The 16,778-nt window shown below is 29.1% G+C and overlaps 1 protein-coding gene across 1 annotated transcript; it reads left to right on the top strand.

The window, feature by feature from the left end:
* The first annotated feature begins 393 nt into the window (after positions 1-393).
* Positions 394-16,606, top strand: LOC116768977 (uncharacterized). The gene is made up of 5 exons (XM_032659919.2): positions 394-601; positions 5,723-5,874; positions 6,711-6,816; positions 9,562-9,745; positions 14,017-16,606. The coding sequence occupies exons 2-5, from the start codon at positions 5,730-5,732 to the stop codon at positions 14,119-14,121; spliced, it is 540 nt and encodes a 179-aa protein (XP_032515810.1). The 5' UTR covers positions 394-601; positions 5,723-5,729; the 3' UTR covers positions 14,122-16,606.
* The last annotated feature ends 172 nt before the right edge of the window (positions 16,607-16,778 follow it).

The following is a 16,778-nucleotide window of genomic DNA, read 5'->3' as shown; positions in this document are numbered from 1 at the left end:
AGAATGTAGTTTAAGTATCGCTAATATAATTCATCTATAATAATACCAACATAATAAGGTAAAAACCTTTAGGATTAAACCCTATAGTGAGCCACATGGTTAAAATTATATCAAATTGAGTCATTGTATCAAGGGTTGTAATCACAAAGTAAATTGATATTTCAATTAAGCGAAGCCGATGTTCTGATTATTCTATTGCGTTTGATTATAAATAGCCATAAACAAATTGAAACCTTTCCGCTGTAAATCTCACCATAGAAAGGAGCTGGGGAGGGCAAAAATTCGAATTTGTATTAATAAAGGCCGGGAATTCGGGTCGACGAAATGCACCCATACAGCCATGCTACTGTTTCGTTCCTGACGACTGCCGAGCTTCAGTATAACGGAGGGAGGCCGTCGAGACGGTCGCTTCTTAGCCCACTGCCGGCCGATACACGAAAAATTATACGTATATATAGAGATTATCGTGGATCTATATACATAATACCTATATAAAACAACGATAACTAAGGCAGTGATAGCTATTGGTTCTCTACTTTAAACTTTTCACAATGATATTTTTATTGTAATATCATACCTGCGAGTGCATCGCTTTGTTACGGTAAGTTTTGAAATGACGAACAATATCCTTTAAAGAAATATTACTTTATCTTGCAGATACTTTGTTAGTTAAATATTTTATCACTTACTTGTTTAAAAATTCTTTGAGACCGTGAACCTTTTATTCCAAACATACGAGAAAGAATCGTCTATCATTGATTTAAGCCTCTTTTGAATTAATAAAATGGTAAACTTTAGCAATATCTCATTTATTTTTTAACCATTAACCTTTTTCCCCAATTATCAAAAGGTTCAATTAAATTTTAAATAAATAACAACGTTTATTTAAATTACTACATAAAACCGTAAAGTGATATATATGTACATATATACGAAATGTAAATAATAGTTACACATATAAAAGATCCATTCATTTCACCATTTTCAAACTCAAATGGTTTTCAATTCGATTTAGGTTTTTATGCCTTATACACAATAACGGAGTGATAATTTGTGACGTGTCAGTAGGCATAACATTTTGTTTTTGTATGGTTAGATCAATGTGATTTTTGATAAATATTCTGTTAAAAGACTTCGTAAACCTGGCTGGCTGGCTGGCTGAATGGCTTTTTTCTAATCTAATTACATTTATCATCATTGACTTTATATATATCAGAATAAAGAAGAAGAAAGAAGAAATATATGAGAAGGCAGTCATCAAAGCGATTGTCACCTGATATAACATCTGAGCTTGACAGTGCTATAAGTTTCATTTTGATATTCAATCTTGATACATTTAAAGTCCAAGATCCAGAAAAGGCACGAGATGTTATCAATTAGCTACTATCATTGGTTTATCTATAAAACATGCATAAATTACGCTATTTGCTAGGTGAATATAAGGAAAGGTATATATATATATATTAATTAAATTAATAAAAAAAATCAGGTAATACAACGTTTTACTCACTATCGTTCAGGAAATTATTCATATAATATAATTATGTAGCAATAATAGTTGTAACTATATGTAACTAAAGAGTAATCTCAGTTCTACTTCATAGACCTAAGAAGGTTAAATTTTTTTTTCTATATCGAATATAAATTTAAAATTAAATTAATATATAAATATAAAGTTCCGTTTTCAACAACACAACGAATATATTATTTTCAAGTCGTTTTTCGCTTCTCAAGTGTAATTGCATTTGTGTAGAGTTTTGGCTCCCATTTCGGTCTATTTAAAGATTGTGTGAAGAATAAATTCCAGTTTATCACAATTTCCTCTATACGAGTCAGAGAGAAAATACGTGGATGAACATAAAAAAACATCAATTATTCAATAAATGTAACTCATGAGTTAAAAGCTTCACGAGATATAAAAGATACGTTTATGTTAAATTAGAATTTTCAGAAAAAAAATCAAATTTGTATAATCCAAAATAATAATAATAATGTTCTTATTATAGCTCTTAAAAATAACATAATTAATTTTTAATTTCATTAGACTTATTTATTTATATATATTAAACAAAGTTGTTTTTATAAACCTCTTTGGAATGGTTTCCGTGTAAGCATTATGCCTTTTAAAAAATAAAAGGGTTTCAATGATTTTTTATTTACTATGATAAATTTATCTGTAGAATTGTTAAGGTAATATTAAGGGTATGTTTGTATTTCAATAACATTTTCATATATAAGATGCAAATAACTTTGCACTTCGAGAGGGCTGTATTTGAAAATTGCGGTTCTAGAGGAAACCTTATAAATGTCTGCTATATCTATATTGAGTCACGAATCTCTTTGAAACAAAATCATATGTTCTCTTTCGAGTTTCGATATTTTTATTATTACTTCATTCACTTTCAATACTTCTAGGTAGCCAAATAATTAATATTAACTTAAATTAAACGTCTTACGAGTTAATTAGTAACTTTGTAAGATATTAATTGTACAATGTTCAGGAATTTTAATATCACTGAAATCGGTCCCAATTCTGATTTAAATTGAATAATGAGTCTGAAAAAAAGAAATTATAATTATTTTGTTTCTAAACACTTTGATATTGCCACTTACAAAATATTTCGTAAATCCATATTTTACTATTGATATAAACTTTGTCATTGTGGTCACTTAAATATTATGCGAAATTTTAACTTGAAACTAATATTAATATTATATAATACAATGTATTCCATTGTTCATGCTTCGCTTTATTGCTCTAAATAATAAATAGACCCAAAGAGTAAGCTACCCTAGTGGAACATAAGCGCAACTAAAAAGCAATCTAGATATATAAACAGTGCTTTGCTTTGCTTTGCCTTTTATATTAGTTAGAAAACTTTACAACATATTTGTTAGCAATTTAGAAAAATATGAAAATGTCTTTAACCATCTTTCAACTTTGCAAATAACATAGTTTCTATTACTTCTATGTCTTATAGCATGTAAAGTAAAACTTATCAATAAGGTCAGAGTCAAATTCATGTTCAACTTTTTCATGAATTGTTTGGTTATAATTTACCCTTCAGCATATAACTAACGAGCCTAAAAAGATCATCAGAAATCGTACAACATACTACATTAGTCATTATTTATGTACGCTTTCCATACTTAGTTTTTAGGATTGCTTTTTTGTATTATCATTAATTAATAAAAACATTATCTTCCTCTTCGTGTTCAGGTAATCTTGCTAGGAAAATTCAGAGTGAACGAAAAGCGTCCATTATTCCAACTGAATCGAATCTCACAGTCTAGTCTATCTATGAGGGTTTTTTGATGTAGATATATTGTATCTTTGCCACTACGTACAAGTTCAATTAGAATTTGTTAAAATGAAAAATGGGCCCGCTTTGAACACGCCAAGAATACTTAGGATGCAAATTTGTTAAGTACAAAAACAAAGGATTTTATAAGCACCCAGTCCCTTATTTTTATATTGAAGACCCAATCCATACACATCTGCATCTTTCAATACCTTTCTTTTTCTTGTCTGACCTATAAACGAAACCTGTGCTTTCTACACAGGTACAGAATATAAGACTCGCTTGTATTTTAGAAGGAAAAGCATTACTGTAAAACCTTTATGGACAAAATCCATATAGTACTATATAATTTAGTTTTATTATTAACAAAATTCCAAGATACTCAAAGACTGCATATCCAGAACTTAATTCAATTTGTTAATATCTGCTTATGACTTTTGTTATACTTTTTGAAAAATCATAACTGTAGACTTTGGCTAAATATATTCCTTTCAAATCCGCTAATTGTTCAACATGATAAGCCTGCGGCAGTTCATTGCTGGATATAGGCCTCTCCCATGGCGCGCCACTTAGCCCGATCTTCTGCTACACGCATCGCCGATTATTATTAAAGTAAATTTTACTTTCTCCAGATTACCGTCACCTGTGATATATAATACGGTCATAGCTCATTTCATCACCATATAGTCCTCATACATGTGGATATTTTAAGGAATACTTCTATATATGAGGTAAATGATACTCGGAGTGAACCTCTTATGAATATTCTTCGTAGCATTAGTCTCTAAAAAAAGCAAAATAAGCGAAACTAACTTTCACTAGAAAAGTTTCTGTATTTTTACTGCTGTACCTAGATTTTGGAAACATCTCAGTGAATTTATAACTTTCCTCAATTGCAAAGGATATTGATAAAGTTCTTTAAATGTTGTCCAATTTTCACTTCAATAAAAATGTTGGGGTATCAACAACATTTTTATTTCCCAGTACTGTCAAAGCGCCTTTGATTTTTAGCGACGCAATTACTCCTATCTTTATTTCAACATTGCTTTATGATGGATAAGTGTATATACATATATATTATATACACTAGAAAACAAAACACGATATGCCAAGGCAATTTCAGTACCAGTGACATACTTTATAAAGCAAAATGTGGGTAAAATTTAAAGAAATATATATATATAATGGGTTAGGAATAAGGCACACAATTGTATAACTTTCCAAATTTCTGTTGCCAGCGAGATCGAAATAGAATACAATTGATATCAAAGCAAATGTCTGTATTTCGTCCTTTACGGAAATTGTGGCAAGATGAAGCTGAAGAAAATTTGTTACTTTACATCTTACCTAAGCTAAACAAAACTTCATCTTATTAAGTCTTAACTTTGCTTATAAAGACTATTTTATAGATACTTTTTCAGTAAACAGTACAGCACTAAGAAATACATCGAAAAAACTATAAAACCAAATTTAAATACGGGTAGTCCTACGTATGTTAACACTAACCACACCCCACAGTTTTATCTGCATATTTTACTCTTCAAGAGTAAATAAATTGTTGCTCGCTAATTTTGCCACAATACGTCTAGTATTTAAATTTTGACAATTAAAGTAGGATTTGGTAATGAGTCTGTTGTATTATTCGTTAGAGTTAAAATATCTCTATCTCTCTATAATTAAAGTTAATTTATTTGAAATACAAATAGGGTATTATTGTAAATAATAATTAATCACTATGACTAGGCTATATTTACTAATGGCCTTTTTGTATATATAAGTAAAAATAGATAAAATCAGTATATGTACCTCGAACATTATTCAGTGCTATCGTCGATAGTTTTGCCAATGAACATCAATAAAGCTTTTTGTTTTTATAACTCGTGTTATAAAATTTTTCATAGATATATAGATTTATGCAATATTGCTCAAAACAAATAATCATATATAACATTAATGTAACTGGTTAAATATTGTTGACTTGTTAATTTTCTGTTTATTTGTTTTGAGAATATAATTGCTATTTAAAAGATAAAGGAGTTTAATGTATATTATTAGTTCCACGAACGGCGCTTTATGCTAAAAGGTACATTAAACAATAAAGTCCTATTCCAAAGTAAAATACATTATCCTTATTAGGAAACATTAAAATTATTTATATAAATATGCAATGTACCCACGTGATTTACAAACAAGATAAATAAGAGAAAAAAAAATCGTTTTCTGTTGCGGTAATTTTAATATTTCCATTTTATTTCAAAACATTCTCCATAGCTTCATGAAATTTAATATATATTTTAACAGAACATATAAATCATAGAGTATTCAACTGAATTAAAAGGAACTGATATATCAATCTGTTTTCCACCGTTCCACTTCAATGTGTTTAAGAGCGAAAAACCTATTTGGATTTTTGGTCGTAGATACAAAATGACGCGCACAACTACAGCAAACTCATCCGTCATCGAGAGATTCAGCGGCACTACGAGCACAACAACCAGCACAAACAATGTCCTGACAGCACCGAAATCATCGAACGGCAACAAACGACCGGCCATCATCATTTATCCCACTGGTAAGGCCGATTATAACTTAATAATGAACTCAACTAAGCAGTGCTGCAAGATTTATCTTTTTTGGTATATCAAAATCGGCTTAAATATACTGAATATTTATTCAATTATATTATGAATCTTGTTTACGGTATTTGTTTGCAGTAAAGGTAAGTTTTAATTATAAGTTTGTTATGACTTGAAAATTTTTATAGAAAACAAATGCATTCTTTTTTGAATACCTTATGTTTAAATTTTTATTTTGTTATTTTAATCTTAATTAAATTTATAATATTATAACCATCTAAACGGAGAGAATCAAATTCACTTTATAGCTCTGTTTAAAATCTACGTTCTATTAATGTTGGTATTTGTTTGATTCGTTTGTTTGATTCTATTAATGTTGGTTTTTCTTACAATTAGAATCTAAATTTCAGTCTGAGTTCTCTAATTCAAGTCACTTCAAACTGTGTTAGATTGACACTAAATGTTACAATACCAGCTTTTATTTCAGAGAATGCCGTAAGATCGCTATTGTAGTGAATTAAATTTTTTGTTTAATTAAAGCAAGAGTCCATTGAAATATAAATGCACTTTAACTATTCGATTAAACTTTATTGAATTCTAGTAGTTTTTTTATACTGGCCTCCATGTGTAATATTGAAAATAATTCTTCGAATACAAAATTCCTATAAAGCTGGAATCATCACATAATGTATTTTATGAAAATCCTCAACGGATCACATCCCCAGAACCTTTTATGCTGAGATGTTCTTCGCGGTCTCCCGATGTTATCTCTCAGGCCTTATACATACATAACAGACGCTAGTCGATAGTTTAATGAAAACTTTTGTTTCAGTAACCCCAGAGTCTATTGTTGTGCCAATAGTGTCCTGCATTTTCGGCTTCCCACTTTTGGCTTTGACGGTTATTTGCTGTTTGCGACGTAGAGCTAAATTAGCCAGGTGATCTTTCTCATCTATTTTTTATACAAACTATCTTTATTGAGTATATATTAAGAGAATTAAAAAGATAATATACTTATTTAATTGCTACGACTTATTCAATTTTGAGTTTTTTTCCAGAATATCAACATTAAATGTTTATGAGTGAATAAATTTTAAATGAAGACCTTACATTTAATCTTTAACTGCTTATGAGATAAGATGTGGGTTGCATAATTTGGCTTATATTTGTAGTTACCATAATAAACGTAGATTGGTAGATTTATACTAGCTACTAAAAGAAACTAATAAACTTTATTCATGCGTAAAATTTTATAAATCAAACTTTGTAGATAACTTTAAATTATTCAATGTAATACTACTATGGAAATAAAATCTCAAGTAAATATTTTACATCTATTGAGATGACTGAGATAACACTATCTCATATTACACATAAGATTAACTTAAGAAAAAAAAATATACCATCAATTTAATGAACATCTTCGGACAAAAGGCGTATTTGTAACAATTTCATATAATGCATAATTTTAAATGTAACAGAGATTTAAGTTTCTTCTTGTAGTTTAAAAAAAATATCCAAGCTTAAGACAGATTTAACAAGTTCACGTAAGTAACTGTGTTTTAAGTAATTTCAGAACGTGTGTTTCTACTTTAAAGTAAATTGTTTCGTTACTTTATATTTAAGAAGTAAAATAGTTTTAAATGTCACAAAAGAACATCACATTTTATTAACACTCATTTATTGTGGCAGATTAATTGTAGAAATTATGAGCTAATATAAAATTAACAATAGTTTAAAATGCATTTTGCTTATATTAATCCTAACGGGTTATCTTTTCTAATGGAAGCTTCTTCAGAAAATGTTTCCAGGCTTCAAACAAAAATTTGCATAATAATTCTTTTAGCGATAAACATCTGCATAAAATCTATTAGAAGCAGTTCAAAACTCAACAGCCGGCTTTCATATTTAAATTAATAACAGAATTTTTTTGCATACCAAGTAACAGTAGTAGAATAAAGCAAAAATATTAAAAAGATTTTGTTAAACATTCGTTTGCTTACAACGTGATATATATATAAATTTAATTTCACTTCAATATATAATTCCTCGAAATGTAATATATTCCCACACTAAAGCGCTTATCATGTTCAACAAACCACATCAGACTGAAAATCTTCTTGAACATTTTAAAGGAAGATTAAAATAATTTCGGCGTATAATAACGTCGACGACAGCCTTAAGATGGAGTGTTAATTAAATAAGAAAAATTTTACATTCACTTTCTATGAAATACATGGCGTTGAAGAACATTAAGGTTTTTTGTATCTTTATAAATCTTATTAACAAATTATATGGCTCAATATCTTGAAGACAACCGGATGTAAAAAATATTATTTTATTCTGTCATGTTAAATTTATTTTAGCACAAATAACGAAATTACTTCTAGGACTTATTTAAATATTATTGTTAATCGTAATTATTTACCCGATAAAGATATATAATTAATTCATCCATATTCTATTAAATCATTCATATTCTATTGAATACCGACGAGATAAAATATTTTTTTTGCATTTATTTGAGACAAACAACATTTAAATAAGCAATCTTGTTGGTACATACGCTTTATTTCACTCGCACCTAAAGTGTCTTATTTGAAAAACAAAATTTGTTTGATTTACCCTGACGTGGCAAAGGTGAAAATGGATACCTGTCTGTAATAGATGTACCTATATGTATGCATCTGAAAGCATTTAATGGGTATTCTTAATTATAAAAACAATTAATTTTAGTGAGATAATGTAACGCTTTCATCTCGTCTTCTTGTGGTCACGGACACTGCAAAAGTAGTCGGAAATATGAATAAAGTAAATGTCATTTCACTTTTATTAATTCATTATTTTAAACTAAAATAAATATGCAGAATATAAAATTATTAAATAATTAAAAAAAAAACATGACATATTTAAAAAGGGAGCGGGAAAAATGTTGCAAACTTAAATAATATTATTTAATGTATAGTATTTTTTCGTGTTTAGCTAGTCTAATAAACAGATTTTTAATTTTTTAATTTATTGAACATGATTTGAAAGTAATTTGATTTTACTAACAAAGCTTAAACATAGATGCCACTAATGAAATTGGGCGTATTACTAACATGCTTTCCCAATGTTACAAAAAAAATACAATATTCAAGAAATAAAAAGAACCGATTTATTATGAAACAAACATAAATTTGTCTTCATAGCGCCCGTTTCAGTGAGAGAAATTAAAAAACCTTTTACTTTGATTTTTTTTTTCAATGTAATAAACGTTATTGTAGACATATCAATCAGCTTTATAGTATTCGTCCCCAAGCAGTACAATATTATATTAACTTATGATCCAATAACTTCCCTATCAACATTTTCAAAGCATTCTTTTATATTCAACGGAATTTAAACATCGATATTCGGAAATTCATAATTTATGTATAAAAGTATTCGATACTTATATTTATTTACTGTTTGATATAAATTTAATCCTGAACCTCATATAATTTAACTTTCTATATTAAAAGTGAGTGAAATTCTTTTTTTTTTATACTCTATGCACATACATGTATTATGATAATAATATTATATATATACAGTAATAGTACAGTAATAAAAACTGTAATTTAAAAAATCCAGTTGTAAAACATCAACTTCTCTAAATCATCACTACCATCGTTTTACGATATAGCAATTTGTCTGTGCAGGGAGCGCGCACGTAGACGCAACTGCGAACTTGATCGGGGAGAGCTTTCTGTTGTTCGCTTATCACCAGTGAAGAACAGACCTCGCGCTGTTAGCTTGGTGAGGTCACCGCGACCTCCTCCCGCCTTGGAGCTAGATACAGTATTGGAAGAACGCTCTGACCCTGAACAAACGACGCTGTCACAGGTATTTTATTCAGAGCAGTCTAGTCTAGATGAACCAAAATTTAAACAAGCTATATATATTTAACACAATACTGTGTTGGATCGTATTGAATATAATAAACAATAATACAACTAATTTATTCAATAATAACTAATTTATTCATTCTGTGTATAATAAAATTTATGTATTACTATTATTAATAATAACCTGTTATAATATTTTGTACTCAAATAATAACATCAAAATATTTATATTGAAATGTAGTATCGGTTACACAATACAAAAAAAAACAGGTACTATTATATTGTAGCTTGTTAATGTCATAAATGAGTAAATTTTTGGGTTTCATCCATTAAATATCATTATCACGGGCTTCCATTATTTTGATTTTAATTAAACTACAGAACAATGACAAGCAATGATAATAGGAATCAGAAAAACAATCGACTGTATAATAATGGACTTGTCAGATGGATACGCTTTACAATATATATATATATATATATATATTATTTATAGTGTCTTAAGCAAATAGATTTGCAGTCTGATTTACATTAGAATTAATCTTATTAGTAGATGTACTTTATAGACGACTTAAAAAAATGCGAAACGATATCAAAAGCAAGTGGATTAAGTTAAGTAATTTGTTAAATATAAAAAAAAACTCGTTATATAGCATCGCACCCCTTTTTGGAGTGGCCTCTGATTTTCTTTTTTCATTTACAATTAAGAGCTTCAATAGTATTGACAAAATTTTACGATACGAAAATTTAATTTAGAAAGATATTTACCCAATTGATGTTTACACCCTTTTGTACAATATCTCCCAATTCTTATTTCTGAGGATTATTCTAATAATGTCAAGAGTTACAAAATGTTGAGAATTTTCTGCAGAGTACAAGACTTAAATAATTCATCCACTTAAGGAAAATGTGGCCTGGAAAGAGTTATATAAAACTAATTTTTACCCGTGACTTCGTCCGCATTGGATAGTTTTTTTTATATAGTAGTATGAAAAAACCTGAGTTGTTTTTTTGTACGTATGTTTGATTTGTGCCGAGATGGGATGAGGCCATACTAAGTGTGATTGTCATAGGTTAGGTTAATACATTTTAAGAAGATAGGTTACTGCTATACATTGTTATATACGATGTTTTTTGTTTTTCCTTCCTCGGCCAGAAAAGTAATTTTTCCCATGGGATTGCGTTGTTTTCCTGCGATCAAAAATAACACATTTCCCTTCTTAATTCTTAAACTATCTCCTTACCAAATTTCATTTAAATCTGTTTAGTAGTTTAGGCGTAAAAGCGATTGGCCCACCTGAATTTTCTCACGTGAATGCGTCATTTTCCCAGGGTAAAAAGAAACCTATGTCCTTTCTCGGGTATCAAAATATCTCCATACCAAATTTCGTGCAAATTGTTTCAGTAGTTTAGGCGTGATTGAGTAACAGACAGACAGACAGAGTTACTTTCGCATTCATAATATTAGTATGGTAGTAGGAATATTGGCGATTAAAATAAGTAGGTAGGTACGAATCGAACAAACGAAAGTGAAGCCACAGCCAACAGTATTAACAAAAATGACGAATTTTCAAGCAAACATGAATCTCCTCTATCAACCATTCTACGCCTTCTACCCTTTTTATTCGCTATAAAAAGTAGCCTATGTTCTTTCATTCCTCATTAAGTGTCTAAATACAAAGTTTCACTATTATATTTCCAAAAATGACGATTTTCCATACGAACATTCATCACCTGTGTTTAACCCAAATTTTCTCCCTCAATTTTCGTTATAAAAAGTAGCCTATGTTCTTTCATTCCTAATAGTGTCTAAATACGAAGTTTCACTGTTACAGCTTGAAAAATGACGAATTTACATATGAACAGTCATCCCCTCTTTTTACCCATTCTTCACATTTTTTGCGATAAAAAGTAGCCTATGTTGTTCCTCAGGGTCTATTCTATCTCTGTACCAAATTTCATCAAAATCGGTTCACTGGTTTAGGCGTGAAAGCGTAACAGACAGACAGACAGACAGAGTTACTTTCGCATTTATAATATTACTATTTAATAGCGCCTGCAACAAAAATGCAGTGACTGTGTGCGTGTTGAATATCACTTGATATTGTAAAAACATAAGTCAAGGGTAAATATTCCCAAAACAAACCACGATAATCAAATGTAAGGTCTTTAATTTTTTTTTAACTCCTAACCGCGAGTTTATTAGTGTTTGTACTACTTTAAGTTTTGCAATATACCAGTATGATCAAGAAAGTGTATTCATAATAATTATATATCTCTACAAAAAATTAAAGAAAACTTCATTACAAGGATAATATATTATTCCAATTTGTGCCCATTCTTATTAAAAGATGTCGACTGTCTTAAAATATTATTAATTAAATAAAATCTTATCTCCCCAAAAATATATCACTGTGTTAAATAAAGACTGTAACTTATACATCGCTGTATCTACATTGGACAAGCCATAACCCTGTCTTTCGGCACAGTTGAGGGTGCGGGTGACGTTTTACGAGTTTGCAAACGTTCCAACACGATCTCTATCTCACCGTCCTTGATGAAATATAATGTAAATTCTGACTCCCATATAATATTGGAGTCGGAATGAGGAAACTGAATTATGTAGAGGATCCTAAAACAATAATAACCACGTAGTCAAACAATATAAATGAATAGTTAATTGAGAAGCTATTAGGGCGAACTTGAGTTATTGTGAAACCCAAACATTAATGAACCTAACATATGTAAACCACGTTAATACCATTTATTATTTATCATCGGCTCTCTTTCTTTCCTCATAGCTGAAACTTTACGTGTATATTTCTAAGAGGTAGCTAGTTTTCCAAGTAAGTTTTACTAAACGTCGAAACTTTAATTACTGCATGAAAACATAACTTTTAAATTTTAAGATAAATGATGACAGCTTAATGTGTTATCTATGTTTCAAGACTATGTAACGATTTGGAAAGGTTTAAAAATGGAAAAAAACTAGTATTCGCCGATAACTTTCATTGCGAAACTAAATTATAACATTTGAAATTTGTATTTTATTTACCAAATTCTTTATTAAAGCCACAGTTAGCACAGAAAATAAAAATATGCTTACGTCTTCATATAAAACATATTAGGGTAGAGATAGGGATAACTGTTAAGAAAACAGACTTTTAAAATCCGAGAGCTAGTGATTAAAATAATCACTGACTGTGTGATATAAGCCTTTATCCGTTTCACACAAAGGCCTCAAACATTTTTAGTAAAGATATCTTCGATTTTCCAAAAAAAAAGGTTCAAGGCTTTTGTTTCCCCCAATGCAGCTGAGCCAAGCAAGCCCCCGTTTCCCCAGTCTAAGTAATGGTCTATTAATACAACGCCCGAGGCAAATCAACCCTCCTCTATTAACGAGAGGGTGAATGCCTTTACTGTTTTACTACAATCTCGACGACGTGCCCAATTATTTTATTTATTTCTCGGAATAAAACACAATATCTGAACAATTGGTTGCAAATCTGACGTTTTATTATTTTAATTACTTTGTTTTCCATTATGTATATATATTTTTTAAATCATCAAATACCCCAATCCGTAAAAGCAGTTATATACCAATAGCGATGAGTTTAATTTAGAAAATATATTTATGTACCCAAACAAAACAAATAAACGCATCAATGTCTATTTTATATTTATACAGACTCAGGCGGTATTCACTGTTATTAAATCTCGAAAGACTGTAATAATTCTAGTTTTTATGGGTTTTGTTAATTGCTTTTAGTTAATATTCTCCTGTGTTCAATAAACAACAAGACAAGTAAGAAAGATACTTACAGGTATTATTATATATTAAACCCTGTTGAATTAATACCTAAACTTACTCTTTCAATGAACAACATAAAGAAATAAAAGTATTGAGTTATGGTCATCGTTTAATTAAATAACGACAATACTTAAATAAGTTTGAACCATTGAGACTGACGAATTTGATAATTATCTTTAATTAATTACGGTGTTGTATACAAACTATTTACATTTGGCAACTTATTGTGAAGGGAAAACATATTAAGATTTGGTACTTACAGACTTAAATTACATATTCATTAAAGAGATTATACTAAAATATAAAAATAAAAACTAAATATCTTACAAGAAACAAATTTTTGTATGGGAGAGGAAACAGTTACGATAATAGACATCTATCTAAGTATCTAGATCCTTTATTACTTACTTAATTACTTGTGTTTATAATTAAAACCTTTCCCTTAATTTGGTATGCAGGTAGACATAACTCCCGACCGTGAAGTTGGTACGATTCTATTCAGCGCAATAGGTGCTGTTGGTAGCGCGGCGGTGTCTGCGGCGGCTTGTGCTAGGGACAGCTAGCGTCGGGGTTCCGCGCAGCTCGGAGCTCGTTCACCGCTCTGGGCCGCGCTGACCAGTCAACCCATTGATGATGAAGAAGACGCTGTCGATTTGGACAGCTAGCAGTTAGAAGATCACTCCATCACTGACATTGGTGAACGTATGAAGTTCTTTCTTGACATTCCACTTAGATTTTAGTGATCATGTGAAGTGGTAGTGAAGTGTCGATTTATGGAAACTATTTTCTAGATCCGACGGTTTATATAGAATTTAATATTAATATTTTCTGTAGTAGTCTGTAAGAAAATTAATGAGATCGTGAAAATACAATTCGCCGAGGGCGTCTCGGTTATTAAATTGAGCCCTTAAAAGGGCTTACATAAATTACGAAAAAAGTTTTTGATCTTCAATGAAAAATATTTATTGAAAAAATATGTTGAACTATATTGTATATTACTGAAATAAATCTCCCTATTTGTTTGATACTGCGAATCAATTCTTTTTGTTAATGATACATAAAATGTCTTCAAATTATTTGTTGTTACTACCTCATTTGTATTTATTTTCAATGTTCCAAATATTATTATTTTATTATCAATATAATATTTGTATTGAAAAATATATAAAAACGTATCAAAGTCTAGTTTCATATAAGAACTATAACATAAGCTGGCTACGTTAGATTAAGCAAGTAAAGTTAAAACAAAGTTTCCGTGATTGGTGACTACACTCGCCATTTCTGTTTAAACTTTAACATTAGTTAATTATCCTTATTTCATTGAATTCTGCACTCGCAGTTTTATTAAAGTTCCAAATTTAAAGTTTGAGTCCTCATTCTATTGTCGATTATATAGAAACTATTTTATACTTACTTAATATAAGCTTCTGTTCGACGTATGTACATATATCAGAACTAGATTCATGTGAAATTAATCTTACAGGTGTATATACAATCAATGTTTTGTACGTATCTATTAATCTACGTCTATTTATGTAGGAACGGTGAAGATTTGATTCTCTTATAATATTTCATGCAAGGAGATGCACACGGTGGACCGAAAAAAGTTTTTGTCATGTTGGAATCATTCAACATATAAATTATCATAAGTTAGTATTTATGGTCAATATTGACTGAACATATATACGAGTATGTTTAACAGTAGCTGTCAACAATTATAATTGCAACACAATAGATCATGATTATCACAGATAAATAGGTAAATGCACAAAAATTTAGAATATGCTTTTAAAAGTGAGCTAAAATTAGACGAATTATTAAATAAGTAGGAGAATATAATACTTTCTTAGTTTATATATACTGTAAATAATATATAATCCACATCAATAAACTACCTTGAATATTGTGAGAAAATTAAGCAGTTATTAAACGATAAATTTAAATAAAAACGTTACTTTCTTTTTATACTATAATAAAAACAATAATTTAGCAAGCTTTAAATAATATTAACTAAGTTAACTACAAAATTTGGATTAGTCTATCATTTGACAAGATTGAATTTCGTGTCCAATAGCTAGTTTAAATATTGACATTGATCAAACTGTATTGATTTTCTCTTGAAATGAATGAATCGACATTATATGCGAAAAGTAAGCCTAACATGGTAATGTACAATCTGAATGTAAATGATTTAGTTCATCCTTATTTTTCGCAAAATTTATTTATATTTAATCTTTATAACTATCACATTAGTTCGCTATTCAAATTTATTTTTTATAATTAAATAAAAAGTTAAAACGCTTAAGTAAATACATGCATATCATTTTTCTGGCAGAAAAACTTAATGTCACCTAAGTATGTCCAAGACGAGTAAATGATGATGACATTTTTTAATAAATTTTATAACAATTATCATTTTAATTGCATTTGTAATATCATAATTAATAATTAATCGGTTATATACTAAATAGAATAGCATAAATATTATTATTTATTTTATATTTGTATAAAACATAACACTATACAAACGTCGCAGTGAATCGTTACAGGGCCAAGATAATTGGCTAAAGATCTAAAGATCTTGCTTATTTAATGTAAATATTTTGCTTGCAAGTTTTTATGTACGAGGATATATATTCTTTATTCAAATAAATTGTTTTGTAAATCCTGTTATATTATGGTAATAAAGTAGTTTTTTTCACATGGATATGTGTATATATAATATAGGTAGTGTTTGCTTGATTTTATGCAAAAGGTTAGTTTCTGTACGAAAGTGGATGGATTACGGTTGAAAGTGTACGTTACCCTTTTTAAATCCATTACTGTATAAACATTTGAGATAAAAACCATCATAATCCGTACTTAACTACCCTTTTATTAGGAATATGTGTTATTTACAACTTTTCTTGTCAAAGTTATTCAAAGATAACAATATTGTTTAATAACGTAACGTAACAGAAGCTTTACACAAAACACATGAAATAAAACCCATTTGTATTCATTCAGTTATTATGCGCGATGATGTTGTTTAATTGTTAGTGTGTACTTGAGAAGATTTTATGTTTATGTTTCTTAATAAATATAATATATAAAATATACACTGAGTAATTCATTTAAACGTAACCATATTTGTACAAGCTTTATTGTGTATAAAAATAATTTGTCGTAATAATACTACACGTTTAGTTATAGAAGACTTAGAATAGAGAATCATCTGAAT

This window comes from Danaus plexippus (genome assembly GCF_018135715.1).
Source record: "Danaus plexippus chromosome 3 unlocalized genomic scaffold, MEX_DaPlex mxdp_30, whole genome shotgun sequence".
Taxonomy (NCBI): Eukaryota; Metazoa; Arthropoda; class Insecta; order Lepidoptera; family Nymphalidae; genus Danaus; species Danaus plexippus.
The sequence above is the reverse complement of the archived record's forward strand: the minus strand, read 5'-3'. Positions and strand labels throughout refer to the sequence as shown.